The sequence below is a fragment of the Bos mutus genome, chromosome 5 (genome assembly GCF_027580195.1).
Source record: "Bos mutus isolate GX-2022 chromosome 5, NWIPB_WYAK_1.1, whole genome shotgun sequence".
Classification (NCBI taxonomy): domain Eukaryota; kingdom Metazoa; phylum Chordata; class Mammalia; order Artiodactyla; family Bovidae; genus Bos; species Bos mutus.
In genome coordinates, this window is record NC_091621.1 from 80,492,572 (window position 1) to 80,518,581 (window position 26,010).

Genomic DNA, 26,010 nt, shown 5'->3' on the forward strand with positions numbered 1-26,010 from the left:
TTGTCAATAAGCTCTTGATTCATGCAAGATACCGCTTCAGAGGGGAAATTATGCAAGCAAGGCCAACAAAGCCATTAAAATTGAATTGTTCTTAAAAATGGATCTACACATTTTTTTTTCCCCTCTAAATTTAGTCTCTTTGGCATTCTGCAGTGAAAACTAGGCACAGCTGGAACATTTGGAGGGTGTTAAGTCCAGAGATTGAATCCAAAAAATTACATCAAAAGAGAAGTGCCTTGAGGGAATAAATGTGGGTTACCTCTGACAGCTCGCCAAGTAATTGCTATTAGGAAAATGGAGCAAATCATGTCAAATGAGAAAATTTAACATAGGAGATGGAACTACAATAATATCAATTATACTTCACATCAAATATCAGAGAGTGTGAGATAATTAGTTTTTGGCAGTAAAATTACCTGCCCACAAATCAACCAGAGAAAGAGCCTGTAAATATATAATTAATTTCCACCACTATCCAGTCATATAAAACAAATTATATAGATTCACACTATAGTATAAACAGTGTGGAGTATTTCAGTGACGATTTGTATATCCAAGTATTGTGTTTTAAAATACTAAGATAAGGGTTCATCTTATAGTTCATAAAAAATACAACTAAAGTTCATTACATGTAAGACTAATTCTTCTTATAAGTTGCTTTACAAAAGGAAATATATATATATCATGATTTTTTTTAGCAAGTTGGACTTGTAAGCACTTAAAATTTTATAATTTTGTACACATGCATGTTGGGCAGGAATTTCTATATACATGGAAAGAGAGAAAGAGAGTAGGTATTATTCAAATTACTGCAAGAAATATTTGGAAAAATTTCCATGCATGAAGCAGAATAAAAGTATCTAAGACCATCCACCATCCCAGTCTAAAGACCATGCCTCTACTTAATAGATGAATAGAGTGTTCTAAGATTAACTTCAAAAAAAATTTTAAGAACTGAATATTATTAGGATGTTGGTCTGCTGGAATGAATATAAAGACATCTTTAGTAAACTTTTCCTCTCTGCCCAGCAATATCTGAATATCAGGACTGAGCCTGAAAACAGAGCATTTGTAACAGGAGCTGAAATTAGTAGTGCTAGTGGTTTAGTATTCACCTGGAGAAAACATCTCCACTTTTAATTTAGGGCTACTTAAACATGTGTATGAGAGGGCAACGGCAACCCACTCCAGTACTCTTGCCTGGAAAATCCCATGGACGGAGGAGCCTGGTAGGCTGCAGTCCATGGGGTCGCGAAGAGTTGGACACGACTGAGCGACTTCACTTTCACTTTTCACTTTCATGCATTGGAGAAGGAAATGGCAACCCACTCCAGTATTCTTGCCTGGAGCATCCCAGGGACAGAGGAGCCTGGTGGGCTGCAGTCTATGGGGTCGCACAGAGTCGGACACGACTGAAGTGACTTAGCAGCAGAAAACATGTATATAGAATACAAAAGAATTTTATATCTAGACTGGATTCTCGAGATCATGAAACTTGGCCCCTTCCATTTCACAACTCAGCAAACTGGAGCACAGAAAAATAATATACGAGTAGCTCATGGAGTTCAGTATCAGAAAAACAAACAACCCAATTAAAAAAAACAGGCAGAAGACATAAACAGACATGTTTCCAAAGAAGACACACAGACAAATAAATGCATGAAAAGACGCTCAACATGGCTTATTATTAGAGAAATGCCAATCAAAACTACCATGAGATATCACCTCACACTGATTAGAATGGCCATCAACAAAAAAATCTATAAACAGTAAATGCTGGAGAGGACGTGGAGAAAGGGGAACCCTCTTGCTTCTTTGGTGGGAATGTACATTGATACAGCCACTGGAGAATATGGTGGAGAATAATATGGTGATTCCTTTAAAAACTAGAAATAAAACTATTGTATGACCCAACAATCCCACTACTCGGCATAGACCCTGAGGAGATGCTTTCTTTAAGGTCATACAGCTACTCAGTGGCAGAGCCAGGACTAGAATCCTCTCTACCAGGACCTAGACTGGAGCTGTTTCCATAATACAACATCTCTTGCTCTGCAACAGAACAGACAGGAAAACTTTCTGTTGAACTTACTGGACCATAATGACCAGACATTCAAAATTACATGCATCTTGGTAGGGTAGCATATCTATAATAATAAGCAGAGACTTAACAATTAATAATAAATAAAAGAGTTCTTCAGTTAAGCCTCTGAGGATACTGGAAATAATAGAAGGGCAGGGGTTGGTTTCAGACTTGGCATTCAACATGAAAATCTATGTCATGGAGATCAGACTTATGGACACGGGGAGAGGGGAGGAGAGGGTGACATGTATGGAGAGAGTAACATGGAAATTTACATTAGCATATGTAAAATAGATAGCCAATGGGAATTTGCTGTATGTCTCATGGAATTCAAACAGGGGCTCTGTATCAACCCAGAGGGGTGGGATGGGGAGGGAGATCGGAGGGAGGTTCAAGAAGGAGGAGACATATGTATACCTATGGCTGATTCATGTTGAGGTTTGACAGAAAACAACAAAATTCTGTAAAGCAATTATCCTTCAATTAAAAAAAATTTTTTTTAAATAGAGATATACAGCATGATTAAAAAAACCCTATGTCGGCAAAAGGGCGATTCTGGTAGACAGACAGTCCAAGTGCAAGACGTCAGGAAGTCAAGTCAGAGGACCTACGGGAAACTTGATGTGGCAAGTAGATGCCAGGAGGGCAGGAAGCATCCTGGAGGTCCATGTGTTGCCTAGCGAAAGTAAGCCAAAGGCCTGGAATGCTTAATGACAGTATTTTCATCAAAAGATAGGTCATTTATGTTCATTTCGCCATCATCTCTCAGGAACATTTACTTCTTTTTCCCAGTGGTTTCATCCAACCTTTTTTTAAATGTCCTGCATCTTTCATAAATTCTTTAATACCTCCCTTCTCTTTCATTTTAAAACTTTGCTGAAGCCATGGGGGAAACACTTTCGGTGGGAACAGCTGTCTTTATAGAGAGCTGTTAAAATTCACTCCAAATGTGAGGATCTTAAGCAGCCTGGACTCGTGGGGACATCAGGTGGCAACTCAACAACTATTTCAGACTGGTGCCAGGTACGAGCATCCCTGCCAACAGCAGACAATCTCTACCCAAAAGTGCATGAGCCACAGGCAACGGCTGCTCCTGTGCCCTCTTCTGGCAACCACCACTAGTTATTGATTGCCCCCAAAATTTGTTTGGGCTTTTCAGGAGCATGACATAGAAAACCTGGACAAACGTTTGGGCCAGCCCACTATGTATCCTTACTTACAAGGAATGTAAGCATATGAGAATAACAGTCCTAACACTATGCCTTTTAAAAATTCAGTGCCTTGTAGATGCTGCATGGGCTTCCCAGGTGCCTCAGGGGTAAGGACTCCGCCTGCCAACGCAGGAGACTCAGATTTGATCCCTGAGTTGGGAAGACACGCTGGAGATTGGAAAGGTTACCCACTCCAGTATTCTGGCCTGGAGAATCCCATGGACGGGGGAGCCTGGTGGGCTACTGTCCATGAGGTTGCAAAGAGTCAGACGTGACTGAGTGATGAACACTTTCACCTTTCACAGTGAACGCTCTATGTCTATGCAAAACAGGGTATCAATCTTTTGTAAGCACTATTTCCCATGTCAGTCAAGTATATCAGAGCGTGGGTTATGATTCTAGAGTCCCAGGGCCCCATCCTAGCTTCACGCAGCTGTGTAATTGTGGGCAAGCTCCTTCTCCATACTTAAATTTCCTGATACATAAAATGTGCCTACTTCACAAGTTTGATGTAGGAATTAAATATCCTAGTATTTGTGAGGTCCTTAACGGGCATGGCAGATAGCCTGAGCATCTTTCTGTGGTACAGTACAGAGATTTAGAATGTTTTCGTTAAGTTTCTTTAAATTTCTGTAAAATTTTGGTATCATTGGATGGATGAGACAGAGAGAAAAGTGTTAGCCACTTCTGAGCAGAGAGAGAGTCACTGCTTCTGATACATGAACACAAAGGGCAAAGCCAGGGGAGGTGGCCCGGAGATTTGATTCTGGGCGGCAGGCTTTTATAGAGGATCTGCTCAGTGCTAGGATTTCTGTCTTTCTCTTCATCAAGTGTGAGATACTGGCACTCAATAAATATTTGCAGGGTGAATGAATGAAAGATGAATAAGACACAGAATCCATTTTTGATATGTGTGTAATCCAGTGGAGTTCTATCAGATTAAGGTGTTAGGATTACTGAAACCAGTAATACGGTGGCATCTTTATGTACTGTCATTCTGAAAACAGCTGCTTAATTTTTATTTAGATACTTGAAAATATCTGGTAACATTTGTAGAGATAAAATAACTGGCAAATATTTCTGAGGCTGTTTTTCTTTTTTTTTACTCTATCTAGTCACTTTTCTCTGAGTGTGTTACAAATACTTTGAGAATAGGAATTCTTTCAGAGTCATATTTATGCCAGACAGCAGATTTTCAAGCTTGCTTATTAAAATTTTACAAGATTTTGGTGGTTTTGCTGGGATCAGACCAAAGTTTTCAGGAGGTGTTAAAAAAAATAGATTGCTTTTAATACCTTTTAAAAGTGGTGCTTCCAAGCTAAGCGCGCACGCACACACACACAGCTTCTATCCACGTTTCTATGTACTTCGCCACATTCAGAGCTATATCCAGAAAATTTCAACAGACAGTCAGATAGTGTTGAAAAGTTTAAAAGGAAAACAGCCCAAATAAGCAATCCCTACAAGTTTCTATTTACATAAAGTAGCCAAGCAAACTCCTGAAACCCATGAGCACTTAAAAAATTTCTTGGTTTTGCCAAAGTTGACAAAAAATATCAGCTGAGCCTCTGTTCAAGGAAGGAGAAATAGATGTTACGTTCTCAGAAAGTACTCTACCTATGATATGTATTCATAGTTTTGGTTCAGGTTTAGACAGAAGCAACCTTTAAACAGAAAGTCAACTTATGGCCCAAGCCAGGAATCTGAACTGAAGAAAAAGACAAGACTGAACAGTAAACAGGAAAGGGTAAGAGAGGTTAAACTCCCCAAGAAATCTCAAGTGGGCAAAAATACTTAGAATTCACGTTTGTATTTGCAAGTTTTAGGTATCTTATTTTATGGGAGTTCGCCATTCCTAGCAACCAAGCACACAAATAAAAACACATTTGGCTAAGTGTTTCTAACACTTTATATATAAAATCTGGGCTTCTGTTCACATATAGCAACCCAGGATATCCTTTGTGAATAGTGCTTCTTATTGTTTACCATGAGTTAAATATTAAAAACAGTGCTTATAACATGTACACACTGCTATATTCAAAATGGATAACCAACAAGGGCCTCCTGTATAGCACAGGGAACTCTGTTCAATGTTATGTGGCAGGTTGGATGGGAGAGGAGCTTGGGAGAGAATGGACACATATATACATATGGCTGGGTCCCTTCTCTGTCCACCTGAAACTATCACAACATTGTTAATCAGCTCTATCCCAAGACAAACAAAAAAGTTTAAAAATAAAAAAAACAGTTGCTATAGCTCAAAGGGTATACACTCCATCACTGGTTTAGGCATACACTCTAACACTGCTTAAGGCATTCAGTCAAAACCTCTATAGCAAAGAACACAAAGAATTGATATTTGCAAACCAGACAGAAGCCTATATGTGGTCAGGTAATCACATCACAAAATCAGAAAAGCAAGAACTTAGGAAAGAAAAAAGTATTAAGACTCGATTAGAAAATTCACTTCAAAAATCCGTGAGAAACAGAGTAGACCATACCTTGAATAACTCAAACTCCTTCTTTGGCATCAAGAGCTAATGACAAATGATGAACATAAAATAAGTACATGATACATAAGCATAGCAGTCCAGCCCAAACACAAGCACAGCAAACAGGATTCCCACTGCCATCACTTTAAGCTATCAAGATATATAAATTGTACATCAATTCTTTATTTTAAATGTTTGCTTGATTCTGGAATTCCAGTAAGGTCAAATGTCTCTCCGGATAACTGTGGGACGTGCACTGAGCTTGAATGCTGTGTGAAGCCAGAAGTCCTTACAGAATGATGGTCAAGCACATGACCACAGTTCTAGGCTTGGACAACCTGTGTATTACTAAGCCTAGGCATGGAATTTCACTATTTCACTGCATATTCTACATAGTTTCAGCTTCCACTCAAATCTGTGACATTATTATGCAGTCAGATGTGACCTTTTGCTCAAAATTCTGAAAATGAAAAGAATTTTCCCGGGGTCATGGGAAGGTAGTCACCACGGGTTCAAAGACTAAGTGTGGGACAGTCCCTCCATTCCATCTCTGCTGACAGGTCTGACTCTAGACAGCAGGTCACAGATTCAAAAGCACGTGGTGCTGGCCCAAGTCTCACGTGATCAGCAAATGTGAAGAAAGATAATGGTGCTAAAAATTGGGTGGAGGATCTGCCATGTGAAGGCAGTTTTTTAAAAGGGATTAGGATGCGATAGTTGGAAAGCTGAAAGCAACAGACTCTAATCAGTCTATGCAGAGGATGAGAGCAAAGTCTGGGGAAGATGAACTGGCAGACACTCCAACCACTGTGTCAGTGCCATCATCCATCAGGACCCTCGGGCAGGAGGGCTCTGGGTAAGAGTGAAGAGGCAGAAACACTACTGGGTTGGCCAAAAAGTTTGCTCGAGTTTTTCTGTAACATCTTAAGGAAAAACCCGAATGAACCTTTTGGGCAACCCAATATTTCTCCAAATGTCAAAAATATTATATGGTAGAAAAACAGTATTCAGAGAAACAGTCACTGAGATAAAGATCTTAAGCAATTGCCTGAAGAGGTAAATCAGAAAATATATGTACAATTCTTCCTTATGTCCATAGACACTGTCCCAGCTACCTAGGGAAACAAAGGTATAAATTATACAATCAATGAAGCCTCAAAACGACTAGTACATAAAAAGTGTTTAAGTTCTGTTGAGGGGCAATGAATCTAAAAATTTGAAAAAGTTAAATTTTTGCTCAAAAATCGTAATTACCTGTATGGTATGCGTGTAAGGTGGATCAGCACGTCCTAATCCAGATTCTGGGGGTCTCACAATATCCAAAATGTTATTTGGCACAAATCCAGAGTCTCCACTTGCATTTCGAACTTTCCACCATTGCTTCCTATCATCAAGGATCTGTCATCATGCAAGAAAATAAAGATGTCATTTCTGTACCAAACTAATCTATGAAGGAAGTTCAATCTTTATTCTTAGACCAAGCAAATGGTTTCACTTCTAATACACTGACTCAACCCTAACATACGTGGGTTAAATGATTCTCAGGAATTACACTAAGAATTATAATGACTAATATAGAACAGGCATGGTACCATTCCACCCCAGGTCCATATTGCTTCCCAAGAATGTCTAACTATTTGTGGTATCAGAAGTGTTTAAGACGAGTCACTTGGGAAAGGTCTATTGTTTCCACTGTTAGAACAGACAGGAAATATATTAAAAAACTTCTTTTTACAATAACTATTATGACCTGGCCACATTATATATTAAAAAAGATGATGTCTCAGTTATAACTAAAGAAAGGGATTTTGGTCATGGTGGATTATTCCCTAAACCATTAACACACTCACTGCTGGGTATATTTGTGCAAGCATACTAAAACAGGAAGGAGGAAATGTTTTCTCTTATTAAAATAAGATGGTGTCCCACTACTGGGAATATACCCTGAGAAAACCATAATTCAAAAAGATACATGCACCCCAGTGTTCATTGCAGCACCATTAACAATAGCCAGGATACAGAAGCAACCTAAATGTCCACTGAGAGATGAATGGATAAATAATATGTGGTACGTATATACAACGGAATATTACTTGGCCGTAAGAAGGAATGAAACTGGGTCATTTCTAATGATGCAGATGAACTTAAGAGTCTGTCAAACAATGAAATAAGTCAGAAAGAGAAAAAATATCATATAGTAATGCATAAATATGGAATCTAGAAGGATGATACTAATGAACTTATTTGCAGGGCAGGAATGGAGATGCAGATGTAGAGAATGGGCATGTGGACACAGCGTGGAAGGGGAGGGTAGGACAAATTGAGAGAGCAGCATTGACACATACACACTACCATGTGTGAAACAGACAACCAGTGGATTACAGATACAGTGTACAGATTACAGTACACTGGGAGCTCAGCTTGGTGCTCTACGATGACCTAGAGGGGTGGGATGGGGTGGTAGGAGGTAGGCTCAAGAGGGAGGAGATATACACACACACACACACATATAGCTGATTCACTTTGTTGTACAGCAGAAACTAACACAACATTGTAAAGCAATTATATTCCAATTGAAACAAAAACAAAAATTATGGTGCAGCTACATCTGAAGTGATAATCAGCCTTAATTCCAGAAAAAATAAAGTCCAGAAGAAGGAAGAGGGCAAAGTAAGTCAAGAAATCCAACCACGTTCCCCCCAAAACAAACACATCAGATACCCCTTCCTAAACAGACACAGGTATCTATAATATGCTGTATCCTTGGAAAGGTAAAATATACCGAAGAATAATTTCTTGACCTCAGCATTTGAGGAAGGTTTAGATATACACTGGAAAAGGAAAACAAGTTGACTTTATTAAGAGTATAAAAAGGTAAAATTCTATTACCTCTAAGATATCATCCTTTTGAACTGAGAGCTCACTGTTGTTTCTTGCCACAAAGTCATACTTGGACTTGGCATATTTCTTGGGTTGTAGATCATAATTTCTACAAAAAGAAAGAAAAAACATGATCACCCCACTAGCTTTTCCTAAGAAAAACAGAAGTAAAATGCTAAGGCAAGCCAATTTCTACCAGAAACCATTTGGACAAGTTATTTAGATAGTACGTATTTTATTATACCTTATAGAATATGAGAACTAAAAGAAACTTTGGCGATTTTACCATTAAAATGAACAAACTATGGCCAGGGTAAAAATAAATAATGCAAAATCACAAAGCTAGTTAGTGCAAAGCCAAATCTAGAATGCAAATCTTTGAATTCTTTGTCCATTAAATCCAATATCCAAAATATTGGATATTGTTTTGTAAACCAACATTTCTACCATGAAAGGGCCAGGATAATGATCAATGTTACCATGTGTCATAAAATTAAAAGAGACTGATGATAATTTCCAATTGTGGTAATTTAAATTATATGTTGATTTCACTGATTCAAGCAATGACTTCAATTCATTAACCAAATATCTATGAAAACGTTATGACTAAGTGTTAATTTTTAGGAAACCTTTGTCTCGTTATCTACATTGCAAAGGAAGGTATGGATTAAGTTCAAGACAAATAAAACTTCTTAATTTGTTAATTAATTTACTATAAACTTATTATAAGAGTAAGAATAGGTATATTTTTAAAAAACTTTATTTTGTATTGGGGTACAGCCAATTAACAATGCTATGTAAAAACAAAAACAACGTTATATATAGTTTTAGGTGAACAGCAAAGGGACTCAAGACATAAATGTACATGTATCCATTCTCCCTCAAACTCCCCTCCTATCCAGGCTGCCACATAGCATCCAGCCGAGTTCAATGAGCTATACAGTAGGTTATTGTTGGTTATCTGTTTCAAATATAGCAGTGCGTACATGTCCATCCCAAACTCCCCAACTATCAAGAACATGTATATTTTTTTAAAAGGAAACTTTCTTTAAAAACCAAACACTTCCTTTAATCATTAAATGATATTTAGCAGATTTAACAAGGTAATTTTAAAATGCTTTTATATAATATAATAAAATGAGACATGTCAACAATATACTAGTATTTTCATTGCAATAATGAAATAAAAACTTTATTTTAAAATTAATTTTACTCCCTAATCTTCTCCTCTATTTACATTCCCACGTTTCCTCATATATTTCTGTAAGAGAAAAAGCAGGAAGGAACTAAAGATGCTTGGTCTTTCTTTCCCTGTGAAGTGGCCATTCAGCTTGTTGCCCACCTAGATGGTCTGTAATACTGAGTCACAGTGGGGCCTGCAGGACAGTCTTTGCTATTTTGTACATCTTAGAAGTAACTGGCAGCGTGCACTTACAAAGTGCTTTAGAATTTACAAATCTTCATGGTTTATAGTTTCTTGCTCTCTATAGATTAAACACGGGTAAGACACTGACCATAGTCATCAATCTGAAAATCACACTTTGCAATTTTTTAGATGTACCAATGCTTCTTAAGAGATCCAGCATGTATCCAAATGTATGGTCTCTGTTTCTGACTTGAAGTAATAGATACACACCTGATACAGAGTCTGCATATAGAAATACACACCTGATATAGAGCAGACACAGAGAAGGTAATGAGATGAGACTTCTAAAAAAAGCCACGAATTGCTTTTGAATAGCAGCAAACTATAATCCCTCAAAGGTGAGAGCTCTGAATTCAAAAAGTGCTTTCCCTAAAAGGCACTATAATTTCACTGAAGAGTGAATATACTTCATATGCTATTTACTGCATTTCTGGCATGTAGTAAGAGTTTAATAATAATTATAAAAAACAAACTCCAAATCTCTGCATTACATTTCAGACCAGAAAACTTTCAGGTTTTGCAAGAATGATGACAAATTTTCTTAGCAACATCAAAGATCCAGGTGTCTATTAACTATTCAGCTTCTGTTAATAATAAGCCCAGTTGAGAGACTGGACCCCCGAAGATAACTGAGATATTCAGTTTACTCCTTTAAAAAATTCTTTCTCTGGCTAAATATTGACAGTTTTAAGGTCTCTACACTTGAATATCCCTTCACTAATGGAATTTCCTTCACTAATCTGAAATAATTTCTAGAATAATCACAGCTAAGACAGGGAAAAAAAAAAAGGAAAAGGATAATATTAGGACGAGGAACAAGTTACTCAAGAAGAATTTCAATGAAATAATTTTTAAACTTCAAAACTGATTTTCACCTGTATCTACTAAAAATTGAATCTATAATTAAAACTTCTTTCATATGTTGACATTTTCAAAATGTATTACTCATTTCTGACTTTTCTTTGTACTCAATTTAATATGTTACTAGTGCCCTTAGAATAATAACTGTATAATTTCCACATCATTTTACTCAAGTATTACCTCTGTTATCACTCCTGGCAAAAAAAAAAAAAAATTAAACCTCACCTTGTCTAGATTCTATTAAGGAAAAACATATACTGAAATATTAAGGGTGTCTAACACTCATAGTAAGAGATGCTTGAGATAGGAAAGTACTGCGGCCAGCTCTCTACCCCACTTCATCTGAATGATCATTCTCCTACACCTTTGTTATCAATAGTTCACCTTTTCCCTTCTCTTATGTACATGGGTTGTCTCCATATAAACCTCACATACAGTTTACCTTGGAAATAAGATTTAAAAAGTGAACCTATTTCAATGCAATTTGTTTCTTTCCCATCTTAATTCTCCATTTTTTCCTACACTGAATTTTTTGAGAGAGTAAATATGGGAAAATAAATGAAGTATGAAACTGAAAAGTAAAAATGAAATACAGAATGAAATGGTAAAGTGGTAAATAAGGCATTGATTCTATTTAAATATTCAGTTTATATTTAGTTTAAATACTTCTATCTAAAGGAAGGTTTGTTTGTTTTTGCTGGGAGAGACAAAGATAGAAATTATTTCTTTTAAAAGTTACAGAGCTGGAAAGATCCTTAGAGACCATCTGGTACACACTAGAGAGTTTCAAAACAATTCTTCTTAATTCACAGATTCTGTCAGAAGCATCTTTTAAAACATGGAAAGTCATCCAATGGCATTTGCGCTGTTAGAATTATAGACTGGAGACCTTGCTCACCAAAGTCAGCTCTACAAAGGAACATCTGAAACTTTAACAGATAATTACTAGATGGAAAGTTTAAAGAAGTAGTGAACAATGCAGACACTGGCACCTCTATCTGTGTCAAACCAGAGATAATCATCTACAGCTCTCCAAATGAGGCTAATGAAAAGTTACCTATCTACATGGCGAAGAGGAGTTGGCTTAAAAGCAACAGCAGCCTCCCCTTGGTCCGAATGGGGCCCTCTTCCATAAATGTTATTGAATGCCGTGTACCCATCAGCTGAAGGATACTCTGATACACTGGAGTGCTGAAAGACAAAGCAGGGAAAGTTAAAAAAATCACCAAAACTATTTGAATGAGCACTGGCATCAGTTAGCAAGAACCATCTACTACACTGTGACCAGTTTCATTTTCAAGTGATTGACTATTACATGTTAATGTATTATGAAATGGGAGGGTGATACATTTTTGGCAAAGGCCTACTTATAATAAAAAAGGTAATCAGTGCAAAGACTAAATCTTAATTCCAGAAATAACCACGTATAAAAACAAATTCTTTCCTCTGTGTGAGTGGCTCAGTTGTGTCTGACTCTTTGTGACCCCATGGACTGTAGCCTCCCAGGCTCCTCTGCCCATGGAATTTTCCAGGAAATAATACTAGAGTGGGTTGCCATTTCCTATTCCAGGGGATCTTCCCCACCCAGAGATCAAACCCACATCTCTTGTATCTCTTGCATTGGCAGGTGGATTCTTTACCACTGAGCCACCTGGGAAGCCTTCTTTTCTCTGAAATTTCAATAACTTGAAATTTGATTTCAGTATTAGGCAGAGTTTAACAGCTTGTATAAAATAAAACTGATTGAAAAACAACAAAAATAAAACTCTGAATCTTTGCTTTGTATGTTTAAGAAACAAACCTTTAACACCCTACCAAAGGAAATACTACTGCAAGAAAATTATCTGAACTCTACACATTAAAATTATCCTACTCTCTCTTTATTCTTATTTTTAAATGTACATGGACAGTATGTTGTTCTTAAAAAATGGAAACACTATTATTAGATTTACTGTTAACAGAAACACAGAAAAACATTGATCTTGACAGCCAAGAGTACAGGATGAGAAAATGCTGAAGTCATTTCTTTTGTTAACACAATGCAGATGTGAGCCTACTGGGCTACTAAAAGGGAGAACCATTATCTATGGGTCCCATTAAGCAGCATAGCTTTAAAGATATGTGGCCAAAAAAAAAAAAAAAAAGGCAAACAAAAAAGCTCATCTAAGGATTCTTGTATTGTTTCCTTATATACAATGAATTGTGATAGCTAGTCCCAGGTGGCACCAGTGGTAAAGAACCTGCCTGCTCACCTTGCGGGCAACAACAGTCCACAGGGTCACAAAGAGACAGACATGACTGAAGTGACTTAGCACACATGCATGCACATGGTAACTGTACAACAGATCCTAAAGCATTAGAATTCCTTGGCTATTTCACTGGGACAAAATATTTGAACCTGGGAATGTTTCAGAAAAGTTTTGAATGCATGTTTTCTATAGTTAATTCCAGTGACTAAGTTGGCAGGCATAGGGCTAAGTTCATCCACAGACAGAGGAGGTGAAGATGTCTCCAGTGGACTGCTGCCGATGTCAAAATGCCCATTTAATGTACTCCTGTGGAATATTTATCAGGATGCTGCACTTAACATACAAATACAGATAACAATTTTTACCATTTGAATACCTTAGCTTAAACCATCAACAAAATGAAAAGGCAATCTATGAGATGGGACAAATCATGTATCTGATCATGTATCTGAGAAAGGGTTAATATCCAAAATATATAAAGAACTTAATAGCAAAAAGTAAGCAATCCAATTAGGAAACGGGCAGAGGAATTGGACAGACATTTCTCCAAAGACATACAAATGGTCAACAGGTGTATTATGTAAAGGTGTTCAACATCACTAATTATCCTGGAAAAGGAAATCAAAACCACACTGAGATATCATGTCACACCTGATAACAGCTATTGTCAAAAAGACAAGGGATAACAAGCATTGGTAAGGATGTGGAGAAAAGAGAACCCTTTTGTACTGTTAGTGGGAATGAAAATTGGTACAGCCAGTATGGAAAACAGTTATGAAAGTTTCTCAAAAAACTAAAATAGAACTTTCATAAGATTCAGCAGTCCCACTACTGAGTATAATCTTGAAGAAGATGAAATTAGGAATTCAAAGAGAATTCTGAACCTCAAAATTCACTGCAGCATTATTCATAATAACCAAGATATGGAAAGAACCTATGAACCTATTACAGATGAGTAGATAAGGAAGACGCAGTATACGTGAATATATAATGGACTATTATTTGGTCACGTAAAGGAAGAAAATCCTGCCATTTGTGACAACATGGATAAACCTTGAAGACATTATGCTAAATGAAATAAGCCAGGCAGAGAAAGACAAACACCACTTGATATATGTGGTGTGTAAAAAAGAAAAAAAAATCAAGTTCATAGGAACAGAGAGTAAAAAAGTGGTTGCCAGGGTTGAGGGGGCAGGTGGGAGAAATAGGGAGAGGTTGGTAAAAGGGTACAGACTTTCATCCATAAATAAATAAGTTCTGAGGATCTAATGTAAAATGTGGGGACTACAGTGGATAACATTGTATTATATAATTAAAACTTGCTAAGAGAGTAGAACATAAATGTTCTCAACAACAGATAAATATGTGAGGTGATGGGTGTGTTAACTAACTAGATAGAGGGCAGGGAATCCTTTCACAATGTATACCTACATCAAATCACAATGAAATAGACTTTAAAAAGCTTATATTTTTATTTGTCAATTACACTTCTGTGAAACTCTAAGTAAAAAATAAAGAACAAATGGCTTACTTTAATTCAGTTTATCATATCCGTAGGAGCGAGCACAGGCACTAGATGATCAGGCCATCTTTATTAAACACTATTATAAAGGGACGAGTTGAAGAAACAAGAACCACCCACACCTTCTGGCTGGCTCTGAACATGACTGTGGTCAGATGGTATGAAATCACTGGCTTTGAGAATAACTGGGAATATTAGCAGGGAGGAGAGAAATGATGAAGATTGATTAACTGTGATGACTACACAACGTAGTTCAGGCGGCTGCTGGTTCTGAGGAAGGACAGAAGCTGAGTATCGCCACCCATATTTGCCACTCCTCATCACCTATGCCTTTCAATTCAAAACAAAATCACCAGATCCTGAATCACCCAAGTCTTGTCCTAAATGCATCTACTATAGTTGCACTGAAGTATAATAAAATCTCTCTTCTGGGGATGATTGCATTTTCTGCATTGTTAAATCACCATTACTTTAGCCTCTTTTCCAACAAAATCTTAAGGCATAAAATCCCCAAGAACTGCTAGCAGGTGCTTTTCAGTTCCTTTTTTTTTTTCAAACGTCTGAATAAGTGCTCAAGCCATACAATGGAAAATAGTTTACAATGGGAAAATGATAACTCATTACAAGGAAGAATTCTCAATAATTCTTGTAAAGATACTTATTCACTACGAGTAGACAAACTTTTACACTGGAAGCCAGGACATATTACTCTCTCTTTAAATGCACAAATTGAAAGAGAACTCACAAAAGTGAATCTCTGAGGCATATATTATTAAATGGATAAATTTCCTTCTTTAAGATCTGAGGACTGTAAGCAAAAAATTTCTATGATTTGAAAATACTCAGCTGTAACTATAGCAACAGCAAGTGTATCATAATTTCATGACTGATTACATTTTTTTTTCCTCCAGAAAAGTTACCCTTTACGAGGAGGGAAAATTCATTGTGATGAGGTCTGAACTATAAAATACAGCTAGGGACATATGTCTGCTAACCAGGGCCAAGAACTGTGAGGTCATCTTTTTAATCACGCAATTAGAGGGAAAGGCAGTTACAGAATTCACTCCGACCATTATCTGCAGCCAGAGAAAAAAACAGAGTAGAAAAAGATTATTTTCAGAGTAGTATATTTGCTTTATTTGTAAAATTTCAGAATTTAACCATTCTAACACTATGTCTATTGTCCAAAGAATTGATTTTAAGAAATTTAACTTATATAAATGTTTCTCCCTAAAAGTGAGGATTTACTTTGATTTGCTATTTCATTCCTTGATATCAAAGTTGCCACACTGTAAATACCCACAGGGATCTGAGAAAATTAAGGAATTCAATAAAGGAGATGAACAGGACTTCGAGGAGGATCTAGCCATGAATTTTGTGTTTCTCCTTCCAACTAGACCTCATCTGTCTAACTCCTTGGGTTCCAATCACGCTATTTGATTTGGTTCCACTTTAAATGGTGTTTAATTTTCTGTCAAAGAAAAACTCATTTTTAAGGAATGTGAAAAGATAACATACCCAATTTGAATCCCTCAATCCACTCTCCCAATAAATTACAGTCTAAAGCCTACCAAAGATCATAAAAGATACAATAAATTTTACGATCTCCTCAGGGTGTAATAGTGGTGTAAGTCATCATTTGGACCTAGGACTTGAGTCCAGGAGAAGCTCTGGCCTTCTAGCCAGGCTGATAGGACTTGGGAAGGCTTAGTATGAGGCAAAAAAATAAAAGAAAGAAAGAAATGAGGCATTCAGGAAAGAGCAGCTTGGAACAGGCTTAGAGGTCCTGGGTCTGAGGGACTGTCTTGAGGGTCTGATGATGGGAGAGAAACATAGGAAAAATGAGCAGCAGCTGCTTATCAGGCAATTCCCTGATAAGGAGAGAAAGTACAGAGTCCAAAAGATGGGATCATCAAGGCTCAAGAGCCCTGGCATGAAGGGCAGGGAGGAGAGCCAGCAGGCTGTGAGATGTGATACCGGCTGGGTTCAGGCTTCACAGGGAAACAGAGCAACTGTCACCATGACAATGAGGTGAGAGGTAACTTAGAGCCGCAGGACATCCAGTCACAAGTCGAGAACAATCTTCAGGTCAATAAAGTGAGAACTCACAATCAGAATTAAGAGTTGTATACGACTGAGCATCTTCACTTTCACTTTTCACTTTCATGCATTGGAGAAGGAAATGGCAACCCACTCAGGTGTTCTTGCCTGGAGAATCCCAGGGACGGGGGAGCCTGGTGGGCTGCCGTCTATGGGGTCGCAGAGAGTCGGACACAACTGAAGCGACTTAGCAGCAGCAGCAGCAGCACAGATCACTGCACCTCCCTCAAAAGATGATACCAAGGACGTCCCTGGTGGCTCAGTGGATGAGAATCCGCCTGCTTGCCAGTGCAGGGGACACCACTTCAATCCTTGGTCTGGGAAGATCCCACGTGCAGCAGGGCAAGTAAGCACCTGTGCAACAACTATTGAACCCTCCTGCCTCAACTACTGAAGCCAGTGCTCCACAACAGGAGGAGCCACCGCGATGAGAAGCCCCTGTAACGCAACGACGGGCAGCCCCCGCTCACCACCACTAGAGAAAATCTGCACAAAGCATTAAAGACCCAGTGCAGCCAAAAATAAACCATTTTTTTTAATAGATGATGCCGAAAGACTACCTCTGTGGATAATCTCTTTGTTTCTTGCTTGCGATGATGTTCTGCTGCATTTGCCACAGACTCATTCAGTTGATAGAGATCTGGCTCCACTGATGATCCCATGAAGTTCAGCATCGGGGGCTCCCAACCACTGCGGAACCGAGGGACGTACGGTGGAATAAACTGTTCTTTTGGCCACTCTGCTCTGTGGGAGGACGTTAAGACAAGTGAACAGTCTTAAGAAATTAAGAAATGCTTCTATGCTCAAAATGACCTTCAGTAAGGCTGGCCACACACACACAAAAATGAAAACAACAGCAAAAACAGTTCACACCTAGTCTGCCCTCTTTCCATCCAAACAGAGAACCTTACATGTTTATGCTTATATTTAATGGTGATACATGAAAGGAAGGCCAATTTCTACTTCATGATCTGCTTCCACTACATTGCCTTAATGCTCCATCAACTCAACTTTTAACATGGATATAGGTCTTTGACAATTTGAAGAAAGAATGCAAAGCTAGAAGTGTGATGAGTACTTAGCGCATAAGGTTCTCCAAGCACCTAAAGCAGTTTCTGATCTTCATCTTCTTCATTCCCCTCCCATCACCATGATACTTTCTGATATATATTTTTCAAAAGAGAAACAGCAGACAACATTCTTAAGGCTCATGACTTTTTAAGTTATGAATTCTCCTAAAATGAAGCAGATTACCGATTTTATATATTAAATGGATCAGCTAGATTTTCATCAGTAAAATCAAGTGAGGCTTATCTGTAATAAAATCATGATCCATTCATTACTTAATAACTCTGAGACTTATTCCTGCAAGCTCCTAATCACTTAAGAACCACAAAAACAACTAAATGAGAGAGACATTATTAAATTCTGCTAAAATATGTTGTTTATGTTTCACACATGATTTAATTCTTCAGGTTATATTTCTACTATGATGAAGTGAGCTATCATTCAGATTGTTATGTACCTTTATGATTCTTTTTTATCTTTATGGGTTTTTAAGTCCGCATATTCATTTCCTAATACTCTAAATAATCAGGATAGGAAATGACCATTTTCTCATGTCAAAAGCTAACAATATGAGTTCCTTCTGATGTAGTTTTCCTGCTGCTGCTGCTGCTGCTGCTAAGTTGCTTCAGTCATGTCCGGCTCTGTGCGACCCCATAGATGGCAGCCCACCAGGCCCCGCCGTCCCTGGGATTCTCCAGGCAAGAACACTGGAGTGGGTTGCCATTTCCTTCTCCAATGCATGAAAGTGAAAAGTGAAAGTGAAGTCGCTCAGTCGTGTCCGACTCTTGGCGATCCCATGGACTGCAGCCCACCAGGCTCCTCCGTCCCTGGGATTTTCCAGGCAGGAGTACTGGAGTGGGGTGCCATCGCTAGTAGTCACTAATTTTCTCATTTTGAGGTAGGACCCAAGACAGAGAAACTAAAAAGCCTAGACTATTTTAGTACTATGAGATCTGATAAATTGAATAAAGTTTATGGAAAAAAATGAAAAGATCTCTACCTATGCTTACCATAAAATCATAATCTACATAAATCTAATAGATTTAAGAAATCTATTTAACTAGTTTGTACATAGTATGAGACATATAATACATTCTGTATTAATACATAAATAATATGCATAAATAAATTTAGATAATATTTTGAATGTAAAAGCAGCAACAGCAGTGTTAAGAATCTTCTGCTTGGTAAACCACTCCACATGTAAAGCATATTCCAACACAAGCAGTTGCCAAAGTCCAAAATATAAGTGGGAATGGTTTATATATATTTCAATAGAAAAAAGGAGAAAAAGATATGAATTGGTCCATTACTTTTAGGCTAGCCTAAAAGCCTTAGGAAGACAAACTTCCCAGTGATCATATGAATGATTTACTCCATGCAGTGAGATTAATACAAAAATTGGAATAAATGAGGAGAGAAGACATTATTTAATCATATATAATGAAATGAGAAATATTTTTGAAACTTGCTTGGCCCAGCAAACTCGAATACTGAAATTGTTAATGATTACTTTACCAGAGTCACCTTACTGACAAAACATAATTGTAAAATCATTCCCTCCTCTTTTCCACGTCCACCACCACAGTTTTTATCTCAGGGAATGCTGATTAATAAGGAACCTCTACAACTGCATTACTGTCCCAAGGGTCCTCATGCCTTGGGTGAATCTGTCCACGTCATTACTAGAGTTAATGACCGGACTGACGTTTTAAAGGTGTGGCTGTGTATGTGTCTCACTCCTATTCACAAAGCTACTGGTTCTCCTCAGCATTGCACTGGCAGCCTTCAGACGCCAGCCTTGCTTATCTCTGTACACCTCATTCACCACCATTCTTCCACTCCCTGTTCTCCACAATCCTCTACAACCCCAAGTCCATACTCCAGCTAATTCCACATTCATACTCCATTCTCTTGACTGCTTGCTTCATGCCTTCACTCATGCCACTCTCTCGACTGGACAGGCCCTTTCCCTGCTACATGTTTGTGGAAATCCCACTAAGCCTGTTGAAAGGCACCTAAGCAAAATAACTATGAACATCTACTCCAGGGCCAGACTGCCATTTATGAGTTGTACGGCTTTGGGAAAATTACTTAATCTCTCTTTGCCTCAGTTTCCTCACCTATAAAATAGGCATAATACAGGGACCTATGTAGAGTGCATGGTAGAGTGCCTAGCAAACACTAAATGTACACATATGATTATACACATGTACCCACTGGTGTTATCATCAGATGATTTTAAATGCCAGCCCTTCTTTGGAAGTTCCCCTGGAGAAAGGAATGACAATCCACTCTAGTATTGTCTCCTGGAGAACTGCATGGACAGAGAAGCCTGGTGGGCTACACAGTCCATGGGGTCATGAAGAGTCGGATGTGACTGAACATGACTAACACATGGCTTCTTTTAAAGCTAACTGCTTTCCTCTCCAAACCGTCTTCCTGACAGCTCCATCTTGCCAAGTGACAGTTTTAATGAGTTTCTCCTGGGACTCATCATGCCTTACACTTCTATCTTCTCCACTAGACCTCCAGCTTTTTAAGAATTTAAGCCTTCTCATCTACAACATCTACTCCTTCAAACATAGAAGGTTTTAATGAAATATCTCACTAGATTTGTGTACTAAACAAACAACACTTAAAAGTTATTATAGGTGTGCTGTCCTTAGTCACTCAGTACTGTCTGACTCTTTGTGACCCCATGGACTGTAGCCCAACAAGCTCCTCTGTCCATGGAATTCTCCAGGCCAGAACACTGGAGTGGGTAGCCGTTCACTTCTCCAGGGCATCATTCCAACCTAGGGATTGAACCCAGGTCTCCCACATGGCAGGCGGATTCTTTACCATCTGAGCCAACAGGGAAGCCCTAGTAAATGTGCTGTGCTATGCTTTAAAAAAAGTTATTATAGGTATTCAATGCTAAACACGTATGTGTGTTTACCTGGTTTTCATCCAAGAGTCTCCCAGTGACATCCACAGCTGCCTCTCATCGGCACTGACCGTGTAATTTAAGAAATCGATGGTGTCCTTCGTCAGTAGGGGGCTAAGCACTGAACCGGCCAGCTCAGGACCTCCTGTTGCCTGCACCACCTAAAGTGGCAACAAGTCACTTTTTAGCAAGAAGATGATGATTATATGCACATTTTAAAAATGTGTAGATTAAAAAAAAAAAAAACATGAAAAAAACAAGTGGTCTTTATACACTCCAATTAAATCTTGATCCAGATCAATCTGCCCAGCCCAATCGTGACTAATAATTTAAAATGAAAAGTTAATAGTTTAACAGTTTTCACAGAATCTGTCTACTGGCTTCACATGACTGTACATTCCCTGGAAAATATTCATGGTTACCCAGAGAATTCTTAGTCAGATGGTTTAACTATTGCTGCCTTTTAATATATATACATATATCTTTACTGGAAAATCTATTATGCCAAACTTGAGAAATACAGTTCTCGAAATGAATACGCTAGGGAGAAACAAGGCTTGAGTTAACAGTCTATGACTGTGCCTATAAAGACATACAAAAATAAAGGGATCCAGAGGGAAAGGTGAGAGAAGAAGGAAGGAGAAATGGTCCTGTGAATCTACGGTATTGCTTCCCAGAATTTAATTCAAGGAAATGCCCTGATATAAAATAGATAACTTCATGATTAGCAAATGCGAATAAACAGGTGCAACTCTCTGATAAGCAAAATGATGATAGGTAGATGTCTGAAATCTGCTCCAATGTTACTTCCAAGGGGCTGTTTCCTGGCTAACAAATGGTAATCTCCTAGAGCAGAAACCAGAGCCCTTTTATAAAAATCTCACCTTCCCGGAGACATGGCACAAGAATAAAGGGATCTTTTTTTGAATGGCACCAGACCAAGAGTCAATTTCTCTCCAGTCATCCTGGTGTGCTGAGCCTGCCATGCTGTTTTATGTCTGTCTCTGCACATGCTGGTTCCCAGCACCTCCAGAAGGCCCTTCCTCATCATTTTAGAACTCTGCTTGTGTCCCACCTCTTCTGAGAAGCCGTTCCTAACCCCACAGTGGAACTCTGACACACCCTGGGGTCCGCAAGCATGCATATCAGTCACACATTTCACTGTAACATGGACCTTATTTTTCAGTTCTCCTCCCTTGAGAACATGAACCAAAGTTTATCTGACTTTGAACTACAGAAGACACAAGGTTAGGCAATGAATGAGAATACATGAAAGAAAAGATGAAGGATAAGGGAGGTAGGCAGACTCTTATTTGAGAACAAAACCTACCGTGACAGCCTGGTACAGGGATTTTTAAACTTCCAAGCCCTAGAACCTCTAATAAATAGATAGCAATGACTAAGAGGAAAAGTAAGTAAGTAAAGAAACACTAAAATCTTTGGTTTAGCAGTGGGAACAGGGAAGGGACCAAAAGAAAGTAAATAAAAGGCATGGGCCAAAGTCCCCTCTTAAGAATGTAAGTAGGCACGTGTGCACACGTATGTGCTGTGGGTATGCTTGTATGGAAACGCTGAGGACAGGGGAGGCGCCCATGAAGTCTTATGGTTTAACCACATGTCTTTGTTTAAATCGGAGTATAATTGCTTTACAATGTTATGATAGTTTCTGCTATACAACAAAGTGAACATGTATACATATATCCCCTCCCTTCTAGCCTCCCTCCCACCCAACCCCCAGCCCACCCCTCTAGGTCACCACACAGCACTGGGCTGAGCTCCCTGTGCCATACAGCAAGTTCCCTGCTAGCTATCTATTGCACACATGGTAACTCAAAAAGTTTAAAACCACAAAATTTTGTCTGGCTGGCAGCAGGCACTGAATAAATGTACCTATCCATTTCTCTTGTCTAAATAAAACGTCTGTGACTCAGTAGGCAGCACACTGAAGGAAGCAACTGAAGTGTTATGTTTGGGAGACCATTAATAAGGAGTCATTTTTGAGAAACGAAAATATAAAATAAATCAGTGTTTTCAGATGCATAGCCTGATTACAAAGAACTAATTTTTGTATGTTAGGGAAACCAGTCCCATCATTTTATAGTTTCATTCTGTGTAATGTCTAATACCTACTTATGATCTGTGAAAGACTGTGAATGGAATGAAAGGAGGTGGCAAAACTGCTTTCTAAACAATACTTCCTAACACTCAAACTAAGATAGTTTTAAATGTGTTGAAGAATAAAGAATAAAAATTTTGTTAATGAGCTAGAATCAGTTTCTTTGCATATGGAGAGCTTTGATCCAATTTTTAAAAGTGCTTAAAAAGCAAGAATTATTCAACAATAACTAGGCAAGTAGAAATCAGATGCTCTATTTATAGCAACAACGTAGGGACACATTCATAAATTATTGATGTAGCCTTGAACTTTCATCTTCCATCTTGCTTATCACAAGATAGTTCTGAAATTCATGTTGATAAGGTTACTTACTTTCCAATGTTTGTAAAACAGTATTCATTTCATATTCTACTTCAGGTCTTGTCTAGTTACCCTTGGGGAAAGAAGAATGTCGTATATTCCTTTTTGTTACCTGGATTCTTTTTCTCATTTTTTCTGATATTGAAGCAAAACCTATGAGAAATGCTTGAATTTGCTCCATTTTTTATAAAGATTGAAGAACTCAGTGGCTATGGTCTTCATATGCTCTAAATCAAATTAGTGAAATTTATCTGCTTCATAGTTACCATTCTTACCCTTTAAAAAAAGATCACAGAAATAACACACAGAGCAGTCACATACCACTAACGATGATCATTATTGCTACTGTTATTCTATAAAGCAATCATTTGCTCTTTTTACAGGATGAACCATTCAAAACCACTCCATCAAACAGAAAACTGTCCTTATAGAGGTATTTAAAAGAAAGATTCTGTCTTCTCACCGTGGCTCCCTCACTTGCCCTCCTCACAAAAAAAGGAATGACATCAAATGTGTGGTCTTATGCTGTATCTTAGAGAAGAGTGATTTGTAGCCCAGTCTCTTCTGGGATCTGCCTGTACGAAAAGCTAACAACTGTTTCACCTGCTTTCTGTTGCCATGCTTTTCTTAAATCCCAGTGCTTTTCTTTGTGCCCTCAAATATTATTTCAGCTAATTTTCTTAGCTGTCCAGGAAGACAAGACAGTGGTACACGTTAGCTTGGAAAACCCACTATTACACGGTTTGTAAAGAAAGAGAAAATGGGAAGGAACATACTACTGTACCTATTTCATTAAACGTATAAGAAAAGACTATACCTGGGCATGGAAAATCTAGAAGATGAAAATGTGTATCTTGGATCCTGGCCTACGACACAAGTGGTATAACCTTTTGCTGGATAAAATCATGGAAATATCCAGCTTCTTCATAAAGTCACTGTTCCCAATGCACCATTTTGTTAGCTTCAAAAATTACACCTTATATAAAAATATGCTTTTTACAAAAACACAAGGGGAGTTTTCTGCAGGAAAACCTGTGTTATGAACACATTACTATACCTGGCATGTATGGACCTTCAAAGACTATTAACTATCCCCTACTATCCGTTCTCTCCTTCTTCCTTCTAAAAAGAGAAGTCCCTACATTCTAGATGGACTCATAGCTGCTCCAATGGAGATGCCATGCCTCTGGTGTTAGGCATGGCCATATGAATAAGTCCACACCATTTGGATAATGCCAGTAACTGTTTAAGCTCAGTCACCTTCTTAAAGTTATTTTTCTTTGCCATTGTATGGCTGTTACTAGGACACGGAGGTAAGTCAGCTTCCACATTAGAAGTGCCTAGCCTGAGTATCTCAGTTCTTCCTCTTGCAAACATTTTCTTCATCTGGTTTCTAGAATACCTACTATGATACTCCTGTTTTTCTTCTCCTGATTTCCTGCTTATTCTCACTTTTTTGCTGATTCTTCTCACTCTCTTACCACTGAAACAACCTAAGGCTTCATCACCCCTTCTTTTTTATTTATCATCATTTCCTTGGTGGCACCATCCAATTTCATGGCCTTGTATGCAGAGGATCTTCACAGTTATAACTCTAGCCTGATTTCCCCATTGAACCCCAGATTCATACATTCAACTACCAATTCAAATTTCTCCATCTGGACATAACTCAGTTTTGACATTATCTAAAGAATATTCCTTACCTCCTGCCAAAAACCCATTTTACTCACAGTCTTCCCCATCTCAGTTAATAATTAGTCCATCCTTCCAGTCTCAAGCCAGAACTGTGGAGAAATCCTGGACTCTTACACAACACTTACAATCTGCCAGCAACTCCTGTTGCTTCTGTTTAATAACAAGAATTACACTTCTCACCACCTCCAATGTTAGTTACTTGGTCGCAACTACATAATCTCTCATCAGGATTATTTCCAGGGCCACCTCAGACCCTTCCTCCCTCAAATCTCTAAACACTGCAGCCAAAGCAATCCTTTTCTGCTGGAAACCCCCCAAAAGCGTCAAAGGTTCCACAATCATCAGTGAAGACCAATAGGATATGTCCTCCTGTTTGCTGACCTCATCTCCCTCTAGTTGGGCTCCCTTTTATTCCATTCAAGTGACAATACCTATTTCTTCCAAGAACAGGATTTACATGTTACTGTCTCAGAGCACCAACATTAGCTGTTTTCTGCCTGGAAGTCTCTTCCTTCAGAAATCCACATGACTCATTTCTTACTTCATTTCCTCAAATGATACCTTTTCAGTGAGTCCTTCCCTCAAACAACCCTATTCAAAAAAGTGTAATACTTCACAACATACACACACACACACACACACACACACACACACACACATGGCACTCCCTGTCTCCTTCTCTGTATTTTTCCACACAGGATTTATTTTGAGTGAATTATTTATTCATTTTTCAGATTATTGGCTGCCACTACATAATACAACATAAGTCCCAATAAGAATTTATGTGTTTTATGGTCCAAAAGGATGCATGTACCCCAATGTTCATCGTAGCACTGTTTATAACAGCCAAGACATGGAAGCAACCTAAACATCCACTGAGAGAGGAATGGGTAAAAAAGATGTGGTACATATGTACAATGGAATATTACCTAACCATTAATAAGAATGAAACAATGCCATTTGCAACAACATGGATGGACCTACAGACTGTCATTGAGTGAAGTCAAAGAAAAAGAAA

The 26,010-nt window shown here is 38.3% G+C and overlaps 1 protein-coding gene across 6 annotated transcripts in view; it reads right to left on the reverse strand.

Moving 5' to 3' along the window:
- EPS8 (EGFR pathway substrate 8, signaling adaptor) overlaps positions 1–26,010 on the reverse strand; it is a 196,986-nt gene that overhangs the window by 15,854 nt on the left and 155,122 nt on the right. For all 6 annotated transcript variants that reach the window (XM_070371150.1, XM_070371146.1, XM_070371147.1 and 3 more), the window contains 5 exons: positions 20,834–20,982; positions 17,385–17,568; positions 12,011–12,144; positions 8,676–8,775; positions 7,041–7,184 (listed from right to left, as the gene is read on the reverse strand). In XM_070371150.1, coding sequence (XP_070227251.1) covers positions 7,041–7,184; positions 8,676–8,775; positions 12,011–12,144; positions 17,385–17,568; positions 20,834–20,982 — 711 coding nt within the window. The remainder of the gene's footprint in view (positions 1–7,040; positions 7,185–8,675; positions 8,776–12,010; positions 12,145–17,384; positions 17,569–20,833; positions 20,983–26,010) is intronic.